This window comes from Bacillus rossius, chromosome 13 (assembly GCF_032445375.1).
Source record: "Bacillus rossius redtenbacheri isolate Brsri chromosome 13, Brsri_v3, whole genome shotgun sequence".
Taxonomy (NCBI): domain Eukaryota; kingdom Metazoa; phylum Arthropoda; class Insecta; order Phasmatodea; family Bacillidae; genus Bacillus; species Bacillus rossius.
Genome location: NC_086340.1, coordinates 23,880,949 through 23,894,978, shown reverse-complemented (window position 1 = coordinate 23,894,978; position 14,030 = coordinate 23,880,949). Strand labels below are relative to the sequence as shown.

General features: G+C 41.4%; 1 protein-coding gene across 3 annotated transcripts in view; it reads right to left on the bottom strand.

Annotated features, from left to right (window-relative positions):
• Positions 1–14,030, bottom strand: part of LOC134538379 (protein numb) — a 225,866-nt gene that overhangs the window by 41,174 nt on the left and 170,662 nt on the right. For all 3 annotated transcript variants that reach the window (XM_063379653.1, XM_063379654.1, XM_063379655.1), the window contains one exon: positions 3,433–3,594. In XM_063379653.1, coding sequence (XP_063235723.1) covers positions 3,433–3,594 — 162 coding nt within the window. The remainder of the gene's footprint in view (positions 1–3,432; positions 3,595–14,030) is intronic.

The following is a 14,030-nucleotide window of genomic DNA, read 5'->3' as shown; positions in this document are numbered from 1 at the left end:
AAACACTCGGAACTCCCGCGCGTGCCGGCGCCGCTACTTATATACCCTGGCATCCTTCTCGAACGGACGAGAACAGCGGTGACGAGTAGCGTCATCCTGGGTCGACCCGACGCCCGAAACATCGAGAAAGGCGGCGTTTATTCGCGCCACTCCGTGCTGCGACCTCGGGAAACCCGCAGAATTCCCAGGCTACTTAAAGTGTCAGTGCCAATAGTCCGAAGCGGGGCGGGGAGGGGGGGAAGGGAGGATGATGGGTAGCGAGACCCTTGTAATCCAGCCGGGCACGCGTGACGTCAGCGCCCGAGCGGGACCGCTGGGCCGAACTCGCTGGAAAGCCCGCTTAGGTACCTGGCACGCGTCGCGTTTATTTATTTATACATGCAGGCGACATCGATCCGGAGCCCGACGTAATTCAACCCGGGCCGCATGAACCTGTCTACACAGAAATGTTAAGCTATCTTTGTTTGCATACGTAAAATAAGTTGTCAGTAAATATACTGTTATGAAGCCTAGATATTCTTACAGAAATATTAAAAATATCATTTACAATTTTTTTAAATCCATACATTGTTTATTAATAGCACTTATATTTTGTTTCAATTTTGTGAATACACGTTTTAAAAATTTTTGACTTTAATGTGTCGTTTATTTTAATCATAATCACATTACACAGATTGTAGGTATGTATTGCTTACTATACAGAACAAATAACAAGAAATTAAAAAAAATTTTGTAACGAATTTATTATTCCTTGGGATTAGCTTGAGAAACAATATCTGACCCTCAAAAAGAGCGAAGTTGGCTATCACCGATGGACGATGGAGCCTGGAGGTTCGTGAGCAGGAATAAAAACAACGAACTGCTCGCGACGCCGTCCCAACGTGAAGTGAGGACGCCTTCGCATTCGCCCGGGAAAAAAAAAACCGACAGGAGGCGATTGCCAGTTCGGAGCTAGTATCTCCGGCCCAGTTGCGAGAGAACCGGCGCCTCGGCTCGCAAACATACACGAACCTTTAAGTGCTTTCCGTAAACAAACGCCACTCGGACGTCTTGGCCAGTTTTCAAATCGCGTGGTTTCTTCTGAAGCTCCGCACACGATATGAGTGGCCGGGTGGGCGGTGTTGAAGTGGCTGACCAAACCTATCCAACACTTCATCTCTGAATACAGTGTGGGGCAAAAAGGGATGCGTCGGTTTTGAATAGCTTTTAAGGAGAAACTTGCAGAAATAAGGTTTATTTTATTGGAATCAGTATACATCCACATTTTGTTTTATAAAGATCTAAAAATCACAATCAGGAAGGTGGTTTAGCCATCAGCAGCGATGCATTGATGAAGGCGATTTCGGAACTCTTCGACCGCTGTTCGTCACGTTTCGAGGGGGTGTAGCGATGATTTCATCCAGTATTCTCGTGTTCAGTTCCTCCGAGGTGTGAGGAAGATGCTTGTAAACCTGTTCCTCGCGGCAGTCCCGCAGGAAGAAGTCACAAACGCTCCGAGGGCTGACATGGGGTGGCCCGTGCGTTTCTTCCTGCGGGGTTACCTCAAGGAAACAGGTCTTCAAACATCGTCCTCACACCTCGGAGAAACTGAACACGAGAAAACTGGAGGAAATCACCGCTACACCCCCTCGAAATGTGCCGGAAAGCGGTCGAAGAGTTCCCAAATCTCCATCAATCCATCTCTGCTGATGACTTACCATTTTCCTGGTGTGATTTTCAGAACTCGATAATATAAAAAAATGGGAATGTATAATTCCAATAAAATAAACCTCATTTCTGTAAGTTTCTAAGTTTTTTTATTAACAGCCTTCAAAATCGATACGCGTCTTTTGCGCCATCCTATAATATAAAACAAGTCGCTATCGGCGTCTGTCTGCTCGCTTACGTCTTCGAAACGACACAATGGATTCTGATATGGACGTTTTCAACACCGTTCAAATAATTTCTTCGGGAAGGTTTCAGGTTAAACTATAGAGTAATCTCGATATTTAATCAGTCGTAAAATTATTTTTTTTTAGGAAGGTTACATGACTTAAGCTAATTTATACATGATTGACACATCAAATTAATGTATCAGAGAATCGTAGGACTTAAAAAGGAATAGATTTGAACTTATTTGATTGTTTTTCACATGGACAGCCCGGGTTTTTCGCGAGTGGGAAACGTGGAGGATGTTCCCGTGGCCTTTAGGTTTTCTCGGGAGTCGTCCCGTTCCTCCATTAATTCATTCCGTCAGTGTGGAACCGTCTCAACTCACATAACACATTCTTCAGGCTGGCCGGAACAAGTCTGTCCCTCGGGTTCCCTGTTAAACATTTCACCTTAAAATTTACCCAGAAATCTGGTTACAAAAATTATGAACGGCATCTTCGTAGTTACTTCGAAAATAAATCCACAATAATACTGATTTAATAGAATTTCTTGGACATAAACAATTGCAGCTTTGCACTGTTTTGTCACGGGGAAAAAAAATTCATAGATGCAAACCAAGAAACAATAAAAAAAACATAACCACACAGAAAACATGCCTAAATCAGCTGATGTAAAACAAGTAAAACCAACGATGAACCTAAACAGATATTATGTACAACGCCGACGAAAACCGTAGGTTTCATATGACGAAACAGTTGCGACGTTTCGGGAACTGGCATCTGTTCCCGTCATCAGGCACAATAATATTCTTGGCACACAAGCAAAACTTTCGAAAATTGATTACGTATACTTAAAAAAACACACACACACACAATTGTGTGTGTGTAACGAAAAAAAAAAAAACCTCGGGAGTCGAAATACAGCACTGTCTCTATGAAGTCCGAATTGTACGAAATGAGTAGCGTTTATAGTTGGCGGAGAGGGGGGAGGTGTTTACACCAAAGTATTTCTTTGGGGGGACGCTCCACAACGCCGAAATACCACAACGCCGAAATGCCAAATTTACCACAACGCCGACAGCTAGAAAACTGCTGTGTACCACAACGCCGAAATACACTAACGCCGAAAAATGTCATTGCAGGACTGCCACAAAGGTAAGGTTAGGTTAGGTTAGGTTAGGCTAAGTTAGGTTAGGCTAAGTTAGGTTAGGCTAAGTTAGGTTAGGTTAGGTAAGGTTAGGTTTGATTGTGGTATTTCGGCGTTAAAGGTACATTTAAGAAACACACACAAATTCATTCAGTTATTTCGGCGTTGTGGTACACAGCAGTTTTCTAGCTGTCGGCGTTGTGGTCAATTTTGACATTCGGCGTTGTGGTAACGACCCTTTCTTTGGTAGCCCAGCACTATTAGGGGCTAGGCCTATGCCGGTTACGCCGTACGCGCGAATCAGCAAAGCCGTTGGAGAGAGGCTGAGGCTACCCATCCTCTAGCTCGCTCAAAGCCCTCTGACATCCACCACCTCAGGTCACCCCGGGGAAGCCTGGTCCGGCGTGCGCTGACCTTGACGTGGAAGCTGCAGGTGCCGGCGCGCACGGCCGCCTCGTCGGCCTGCCACTGGTGCGGCTTGGAGCTCTCCGGCACGTGCGGCTCCTTGCGCCGCTTGAAGCTGTCCCGGAAGCTGCGCCGCAGCCGGTCCATCCTGCGCGGGGAGGCGCCCTTGTCCTGCCACACACCCGCCGACACTACACCCACTGCGCTAACACATCCGCAACACTACATACAAGATGTGTGTTGAAAGGCTTAAAAAAAAAAAACTGAGACACTTGCAGAAATAAGTTTCATTCGATTACAATCAGTATACATTCCTTTTTTGACGTGACAACGTCTAATAAATCGATGAACGCCGGCTGCACGCACGAAAAAGTGTCCCGTTACGCACATTGTCCCGTACGCTGTGTCCCGTTACGCCTCATCTATCTCTCTCTTCATACTCGATTGCGGAACAACCATCGATTTGACTTTTTTCGAGGCACGTTAAAACTTTGAAACACTCCCATTCGTTTCCTACTTTTTCTTATCATCGTCCCTATCCTTAACAGAATTAACACAGATTGGAAGAAGTTAAATAGCAAACATGTATAAAAGTTATAGTTAAAATAATCTCTTCGTTAAAGTAATAAACATATATTTGAATTAATGAGTGCAGATAAAAGTAAATTTATCAATTAAATTGTAGATTTCATTTTACTCCTCCTTTGTATCCATACAAAATAGTGATAATCTAATAAAAAGGATTCAATTTTATTCATAAAAGTATGCAATATTTTCATCAATGTTTTGTTATGACGTTGTCACGTTAAACTATCGTCCGTAAACCGACTTTACAGACAACATTTTTTTTTTATTATTTTATCAAAATCTGGATATCACAACAGGAAGATGGTTGTTGCTATCAGCAGTGATTTTTTGATGAAGGCGATTTGGGAACTCTTCGTACACTTTTCGGCAGAAAAGGGGTATAGAGGTGATTACCTCGCGAATTTGCATATTCAGTTCCTCGACGGTGCGAGGACGATGTTCGAAAACCTGTTACCTCGAGGTGACCCCCGACGGGAGAAGTCACGGACGATCGAATTCGGAGCCCGCGCTGACCGGATTGGAGCGTTCGTGACTTCTTTTATTTCGGGGCTACCGCGAGGGACAGGTTTGCAAACATCGTCCTCGCACATTGGAGGAACTGGACACGCCGATTAGAAAGGAGATCACCGCTACACCCTCCTAAATGATCCGAGAAGCGGTCGAAGAGTTTTCAAATCTCCATCAATGCATCGCTGCTGATGGCCACCATATTCCTGGTGTGATCTTCAGAACTTGATTTTTAAAAAAAATTGGGTTGTATACCGATTCCAATAAAATAAATCTCGCGTCTGAAAGTTGCTCAGAACTTTTAATAGCCTTTCAAAACCAAACATTTTGACCCATTCTGAATTTTTTATTAATTAATAAAAACTGACCACATAATTACTATCAACTCTGGAATAAATAAACACACTAAATTTACCAACATGCCCTTTTTAACTTAGAAACTATAGGCTCGTGCTACGGGGTGTGAGATAGAGCCTTTACTAGCAGGGCAAGATAGCGTAGTGAGTTGACAGTACTGTTAGTTCATTTATACCACCTCGAGTCATTTACTTATAAAATAACTTAATAAATAGTCCAAGCGCGACAAAAGTTAAACTTCTTGCTTATTAGGTATAGATACAGATAAATTGTTAGCGTTTTCAATCACACTTTTCACATCAAAACAAATGATACTTATAAAGTTAATTGCACAAATCAATAACTCTTTTCCACACGAATAAATACATTGTAGATACTTCAAATGAAATAAAATAAATATGGCATCGTCAATCATTAGCCGTTATGAAAACTGAGGAGTAACCAAACACAAGCAGCGTTATGAGGATTCGTTACCATCACTGCTGCATCATTTCTTCCTCTCCCCTGTCGTCTCCCTTCCAGCCGTTCAACTGGCATACAGCATGCTACGTTACGTACCTACCCCTCTCCCCTTGCCGTCTTTCCTTTCGACCGCTAGCGCATGCGTGTGAGTGGCGTCGCCGCCGACGCACTCTCCTCCTCCACCGGTCCCCACACCACGTACTTCACCATTCCCCTCGTGCGATCGGAATTTTCGTAACGCTCGATAATTGTATCCCCTTCAGCAAAGTAGTTTCAATTCAATAATGAAAAAATTAAATTTAGAATTTATAGTATGAGGGTCTGTGCTATGAAATTTGTTTTAATGATTTTTTTTACGAACCTCATATTGGTTCGTATTGAGAGCGCCGCTGGAAATAATTCGTAGATGAAGGGAGCCACGGGTGTAAAAGGTTTGGGAACCCCTGGATTAGAATATTAATATAGTACGGACCAAACGTCCTCGAGCTGTCGCCGCGGCTGACGAGAAGCCAGAGGAGGTTGGAAAATACCCGTTCCAAATACATGTTCCACCTTGTGGACACGCGCAGAGGCATCTTAAGCATCATTAAGACGACTGATGTTTTCAGAACAGTTTATATGCAACCAGTCCGCGCCGAGTCGACACCATCTGCCGGGCCGTTCCGAGCAAGTAGCTTCCATCGGGACCGACCTGCGAGCGGCAGTGAAGAGAAGAGAAAATCCAGAGGTTTACAGGGATTAGAGCTACACCCGAACAGTTCCTAAGTTCTCCGAAGATTTCCGATCACTCGGGGGGGGGGGGGGGGGGGGGGGGGGCACGCTTATTACAAGGATTTATATAGTTTACGGTCACAGCGTATTTTGAAAAACGCTCACTTAACAACCTAACCATCATTTCATTATAGTTACGTTAACCTAACCTAATCTATCTCCACCCCCCCCCCCCCCCCCGAAAAACAATAAAGAAAAATGATTTAACACTGCCCGAACCTTAAATAACATTTTTACTTCGGTAAACTTCGGAACTGATCGGGTTGTGGCCTCCATCCCTACGATCTGTGTGCTATCCGAAGTTAAAGAGGGAGAGCACCTTAGCGAGCGATAACGGGCGACGAGCGACGGACTTGTGCGAAGAACGTAGCATATGGGACTGTATTGTGTGCGCGGCGGACGAGCGAGTAGAGCGAGTAGTGCGAGGCAGTGTGTTGGACCGCACTGCGTGGTGAGAGACGCACAGTAGATAGAGCCACTGTCGAGCCGAGCTCCAGTGGGGAGAGTAAATAGCTGACTTATGAAAGAGTGATTAGTTTGTGTACAGACATCTAAAGTTTTGCAATTTAACTCACAGTGTAAACATTAGCTAATAAATGAAACTTTTAATTCGTTAATTGGGCTCTCCTTTCCTGACTTGTGTATTCCCATTCGTAACAAGTCCCAACTGATGACTCATTAAGCCAAGTACGTTCGTATTTTAACGTCTTCTTGACAATCTGAAGGCACCTGGCAAAAATTCAGAAGTGTCCAGAATAGCTGGAATCCTATTAACATGTATAAATTCTTTCCGAAAACACAAAGCAAAAATTATGTTTACCTGCGAGTTGGCCGCTAGATGCAATACAGTTTAAATTCTAACGGTGTGCAATGTTACGACTTCAAAATTTGCTGAAATTTTACTACTAAAATACTATTCGTCACTTAGCTATAACAAAAGCACAATCGAAACACGGACATAACTTTTTAGAGGCAATTAAAGTGCACAGAGGTAATAGTTACCACACAGTACTTGTGAGCACACAACCCATTCTGCTACAATTCTTAACTCAAAGCCTGCCACACAGAAACTGTATGAGCTGTATTTTAAAAGAATAAGTTAATTTAAAAAATATATATATAAGTCCCAGAATTCAACGTCAAGCTGAGAACAGTTAATGGGCAAATTACTGTTCTTGATATATATATATATATATATATATATATATATATATATATATATATATATATATATATATATATATATATATATATATATATATATATATATATATATATATAGGTATATAAATTGTGAGAGTGATTGAGTTATAGGCAATTTTTTTTTCCAAACGTTATAAAATCTCGACTCGGCGCCAAATTATTTGATACTGTGACAACAAATTATTTTTAACCAATCATGAATGACACTACTGTTGAAAACAACTAAAATAATAGTAAAACATGCTGTACTTTCTTTTGGGAAAAGGAGAAAGGGGGAGGGGAATTTTTTAAAAGACTTATGCAGCAACTATTTTTTATCCGGTATCTTTGTCTATTCGAATACTGTACAGTAAATTTACTATGCTAACTTAGCAAATTATTTGCTTGACTAAGAATTTTTTTCAAATAACTCGCCAAGTTAGCATAGTACTTTTTTTTACAGTAGTGGACCATATCCGTATTATTTTAATTTCTACGCGCCAGAGTGCAGTAATAATTAATTGCAAGGGCACATGCCATATTATCGGCCGTCTTTGCCATCATCTTGAAAAGCTGTAATTATTTAGTTAAAAATTCGGACAAATTTCCAAAATTCATAATTAAAAAAATCACTTGCTTAGATAATCATTTATTCCATCGATTACAGTACTCGGTTCGGTTCTTAAATGATGCAAAAGTGTTTATTCTAGGCAAAAACCACTTATGGAGAAAATAATAAAAGCTGTTTAAATTCCTCACCTACCATCCACCAGCAAGCCGATGATGACATAATGGCCATCTTCTTGGAATTTCGTAATTACTGACCTAGAAATTCGGAAGAAAAAAGTTCCAAAATTCATTTTAAAAATCAACAATTAATGTAATGAATGATTTGATAGATTTTCGTCCAAGGTTCAATACCAGGCAGTAAATAGTTAATTATATGATATATTAAAACCGTCTAAGGCCCGGGATACAATAACTAAAAAAAACACTAATATTACATGAAACAGCGGGACAGAGGAGAAAGGAGTTAGCACACACCAAGTGTCACACAAACACGTGTGGTAAGAACCACGTGTTCGATACCCACCCGCCAACTTTATATTTTATTTTTGTCTTGAGTGGAAAATAACTTCCAACACACGCGAAGTTAAAAATATTCACATACGACTAGTCAAAAGTACCTAAATTGAAGCACGTTGACCACAAAATCATTAAAAATATTATCAAGGCTAGAGGCAGAACATTTAAACAGGCCATGTTCTATGTCAGGCATATAGACCAGGCGTCTCCGAACGAAGCCAATCGTGGCCTTACTACAGTCTTCTAGATGCATATTCGTTAAAAAGAAAGCCACTTCGCAAAATACAGAAAGCACAATTCAAATGAATTTGATGATAAGAAAGTTTTTTTTTCCAGTCAGTTTTTTTTTTCCTTCAGTATCTACCTAAAATGCGAAAGTACTGTGTTGTACAATAGTATCAGGTGCGAGTGGCATTCGTTCAATCAATAGCATCGAGTGTCCTCTCTGTAACAGTAATTATAAAGACCCCATAGAAGCTCAGTTTGTCTGTCAGTTTATACTCCTGATCGAAAGAATAAACTAAGGATTAACTGAACTGGATGTATTTAGCCACAGCTCAGTACTTGGACCAGTTCCTCCAGTTTTTCCATCGGCTGTGTCAGTTCTCCGGAAAGACGAGACACAGACGTTTTTCATGTGTAACATCTTAGCCCTCAAGTCGCATGGAACGGAAATTTGTAAAAATGGTGCTGATATCTGTGGCGGATGACACGAACCAAAGTTCACAAAGCCAAAGGGGAACTTTACAGCTGGGCAGTATTTGAATAAAATTTCTTGTCGAAAATCAGGTCCAAAGCAGAGGTTTCGTGTTTTGTTCAAGTCATTTTTCGCTCTTATCGGAACCCTTTCATTATATAGTTTAAAATTCGGTCTCTAAATGTAATGATTCTATAATCGACGTAGCTGCTCCGGCAGATAATTCTAGCGGCGGTGATTAGCGTCCGGGAATGTAGTTGAAAACACGAATTTCGTATTTAAGTGTATTTGCAACATGGGAACGCAAGATTGTTAGTTGGCGTATTTAGACGTTACGAATCAATCGCTCACGTGTATTGTGAGTCGGTGCAGTGGTTTCGAAAACATGGCGGTCAAATCTTATTGCACACGACCTACTGTTACCGTTATCGACGACCATACATCTGAAAGACTGGAAACTCAACGTTGTTTTTCTTCACCCAAATACAATCACCGACTGCACTGCCGTCCATGATTTCACAAATGAAGTAACGTGATCGAAAGTGCGTGACGATGGAACGAATGTATTGAAAAAAAGTCGATTGTCAACGGTTTGTTTTAAGCTCAAACAGAGATACTAGATAATAACTGCAGGTATCAGTCTCGCATAGTAGCAAACACCTCAAGACTTGTTTGTCAGGATGCTCGATGCAATTTATGAACGCTAATTTTTTTTTAGTTAAAATTAAAGTTATTTACAATATGAGCTATATATTTAATTTTCTTCAGTAATTATTTAAAAAAAAGATTGGTTGTCTGTTAAGTCGGTTTACGGACGAGAGTTTAACGTGACAAAGTCATAACAAAACATTGATGATATGATTTCATACTTTTATGAATAAAATTGAATCATTTTTATTGAATTATCACTATTTTGTATGGATACAAAGAAGGAGTGAAATGAAATCTACATTTTAATTGATAAATTTACTTTTATTTGCACTCATTAATTCAAATATGTTTATTACTTTAACGAAGAGATTATTTTAACTAACTTTTATACGTGTTTGCTATTTAACTTCTTCCAATCTGTGTTATCCTGTTAAGGATAGGACGATGATAGGAAAAGTAGGAAACCAATGGGAGTGTTTCAAGTTTAATGTGCCTCGAAAAAGTCAAATCGATGGTTGTTCCAATCGAGTGGAAGAGAGATAGATGCGGCGCAAGCGTACAATGAGCGTAACGGGATAATGTGCGTAACGGGACAGTTTTTCGTGCCTGCAGCCGGCGTTCATCGATTTATTAGACGTTGTCACGTCAAAATGGAAGATTAATACTTAGTTATGCGTATTAACGCGCTCCGTGAATTTCCAAAAGAACTTGCTAGCTACAGTAGCGCTATGTTGCCACCCGCTGACCCAAACTCTCGGTGCTGCCCACGGCGAGGATGAAGGGGGAGGGGGGGGGGGGGGAGTGGGCCGGGCGGCGGCGAAGGTCGACCGGTCGAAGACGTGTCGACCTGAGGAGCGAGTCGAGGAGAGTAGAGGGGTGAGACCAGTTCTGCCGCGGCGATGGCGAGGCTGCTGGAGGAACTCCGTGGGAAAAAACCCAGACGGACCCTCGTGGGCGCACGCCGAGCCGACACACGCATCTACATTACACTTGCAGAACGTAACATTTCCCTGGCTTATTCCCTCCACTTTCCCTTACCGAAATCTGACATCTTAATATATATAAATCCAGTGTCCTGATGTTTGTTTCCAGTGAACTCTTCTTCGCCAAGTCAACCGATTTCGATGAAAATTGGCATTTATGTGTAATTTTTTCCAACTTGAGAAATAGGATAGTTTTTATTTCGATTAATGGTCTTAATAATTTATGATTTATAATAAACCGATTATCAATGTTGATTGGTGTTTAGGCCCGGGAAACAGTGGGCACTTCGTTTCCATGACAACGTTGCGTGCTCGAGAGTCGGGAAACCATCGGTGCTATTCGTTTTTTCTACGGTACATTACAAAGCATTGCATTAAGTTTTTGTCAAAATTAATTAATTTTCATTTTATTTCATTTATTATAACTGTAATTAAGAGATTTGGTATCATCCCCCCCCCCCCCCAATTAATACAACCGTGCGAAGCCGGGTCGGGCAGCTAGTTTCCCTTTAAAAAACATAATTTAACTACGTTGCAATTTTCTGAAATAAAGAAAATCCAAGCTCCATTTCCCATAGCTGCTCTAGTTCAAAAACAGAACCTTGCGTAAGTCATTAATAGTGAGCATGACTATGGACTACAACATAATGTTCGCAGGCTTTCACGGCCATTGTCTGAAGTAGCTTGGCTTCTGGGTTGTAGCCGCGTCCTTGGCGAATAATCCACCGACTTTTCGGCCGACATTGCAGTCGCCATCATCAGGGAGCAGTTACCTACTGGCAATTGTACCTAGTCTTCCTCTTCAGGTTCGCCCTCGCTCTAAAGGGCGTATCCATAGGGCCATACAATAATTAAAAGATGGGTGCATGTACTTTAATTACGCGCGTTAGAAGTTATGTTTACTTGGCGTAACAAAAAAACTTCAATTTTTCATGCAAATAATTAAATTAAAAAAAAGCTGGAATGATATAAACAAGGATGGTAAAGTATAAATTTCATCAAACTAAAAAAAAAAAAAGTACCTATTCAATATTAATATAAACATGTGTAAAACTAGTTGGTTTTAAATTTTTCAAGATTAATTTACTTTTTTTGTGAGCTGTACACTGTCACGCAAAGCAAATCATCACAAAACATTTCCGTGACTTTTTTTACCACTGTTATATAAAAATATATATTTGGTTATAAAATTTGTGACGAAACACAATGCAATCGTAGTAATCTCAAGCAAAGGCCTTAATTTCTAGTGATTACAATAAAACGAAACAGTCAACATGCTGAGTGACTAAATAGAATCCTAGAGGCGGGGAAGGAAGTGTGGGACTTTCATAAGTGAGAGAAATAAATATCAGAAAAATTAAATAACGGGTTGGTTGGTTCGTTGGTTGGTTGTTTGTATTTCAACAATTTGAAACTACTATTTAACTAATTATTTTTTATTAATACGTGACTAAGAATCACTATTGAGGAAAACATGTTAAAATGGTTAGCCATGGTAAGCTTTCACCATCAATGGGTTCCCGCGGATAGAAAAATTTGCAACTATTCGCAAAAAATCCCCTAATATATATTTATTTATATAAAATATCTTTCTTCATTTAATGTCTATTATTGTGTCATCATAGAAGAGAAAGAATTCAGAAGAATAAAAAAAAATGCCTCCCACCCTTCATTCTTTACATTTTGAGCCAGGTACAGTCTGGGTGAGCGAGGGCTGAGCCTTGAACGGGATGGACACAGTAAATACGTGTCGGTGCGAGAAAGAGAGAAAGAGAGAGAAAGAGAGAGAAAGAGAGATATATATAGAGAGAGAGAGATAGAGAGAAAGAGTGAGATAAAGAGAGTGAGTGAGTGTGAGAAAGAGTGAGAGATAAAGAGAGAGTGAGTGTGAGAGAGAGAGAGTTTGTGTGTGTGTTGTGTTGTGTTCTCCCCAGATGGGTAGCGATGGTACTAACAAGCGGGAGTGCCCACTAGAGACCAGCACACGCGCGCGCAGAGAGCGATCGTGCTGCCCCCTGCAACACCTCTCTCTCCCTCTTATCGCTCTTTGTGCCCGGAGAGACGACGGCCCATATGGCACACGTGCCCCCGCACCTGTCTCGCACGTGCCACCCCCCTGCACGTGGCTCCGCGACCCACTGGTGGGACATAACTCCCTCCGCCTCGAGGACGTATAGCCGGCGGTGCTGCCCTTCCCACGGGGATCTAACGCCAGACGAGGGGTGTGTGAGTGCGTGGTATCGCCTCTAAGCGCAAGACGCAAGTGATGTTAAAGTTTTTCTAATACACGTCCACAACTCCCACCCCCGAAAAATTTCCCGCATCCGCCCCTGCCAAGGGGGGACGCACCACAACGCCGAAATACCACAACGCCGAAATGCCAAATTGACCACAACGCCGACAGATAGAAAACTGCTGTGTACCACACCGCCGAAATACACTAACGCCGAAAAATGTCATTGCAGGACTGTCACAAAGGTTAGGTTAGGTTAGACTAGGTTAGGTTAGGATAGGATATATTACGCTAGGTTAGGTTAGGTTAGGTAAGGTTTGATTGTGGTATTTCGGCGTTAAGGTGCATTTAAGAAACACACACAAATTCATTCAGTTGTGGTCAATTTTGACATTCGGCGTTATGGTATTTCGGCGTTGTGGTAACGACCCCCTGCAAGGCACTGAACTGACGCGCAGTCTCCTCGCATTGCATACCGCAAATATGAGGTTTTTAGTGGTCAGCCATGACAATGTATGGGGGTGAAATGAAGAATGAAAGTTATAATGCAAGACCCGTTCGTGCTTTCAAGAATCTCAACCAGGAATATTGTAAACCTGAAAATGTTTTTTTCTACTATTTTCACGCTTCTAAAAAATAAAAGTTCAAAAATCTAATTACGGAGAGAAAAAAAAACCAGCTCTCAACGAGTTCTTAGAATTATTTTCGTAAACAGACCACACTCGAATATCTTAAGCAGATTTTTTTAAATCGTGTGTGTTTTTTTTAAAGCTCTGTGCACCGAATGTGCGCTCCGGGTAGGAGGTTACCCCTTGGAGATACGTTTGGTTTGATAACCCATTATAGAGACATGCAAAATTCGCGGATTCATTTCGCGATAGGCTAGCATCAAAACAACTATACCTTCGGACCGCTTCTGCGATTGACCCACATTTTATCCGGGGAACTGTGAGCCAATGGGAAACACTAAACCAAGAAAGTGCCGAATTACAGACAGCCTAGTTGAGACGTCTCACGCGTCAGTAGCCAATGAACAGGCGACATTTCCGCGAGTATTTAAAGGACTGTGGAGTCTATCCTAGAGGTCAAT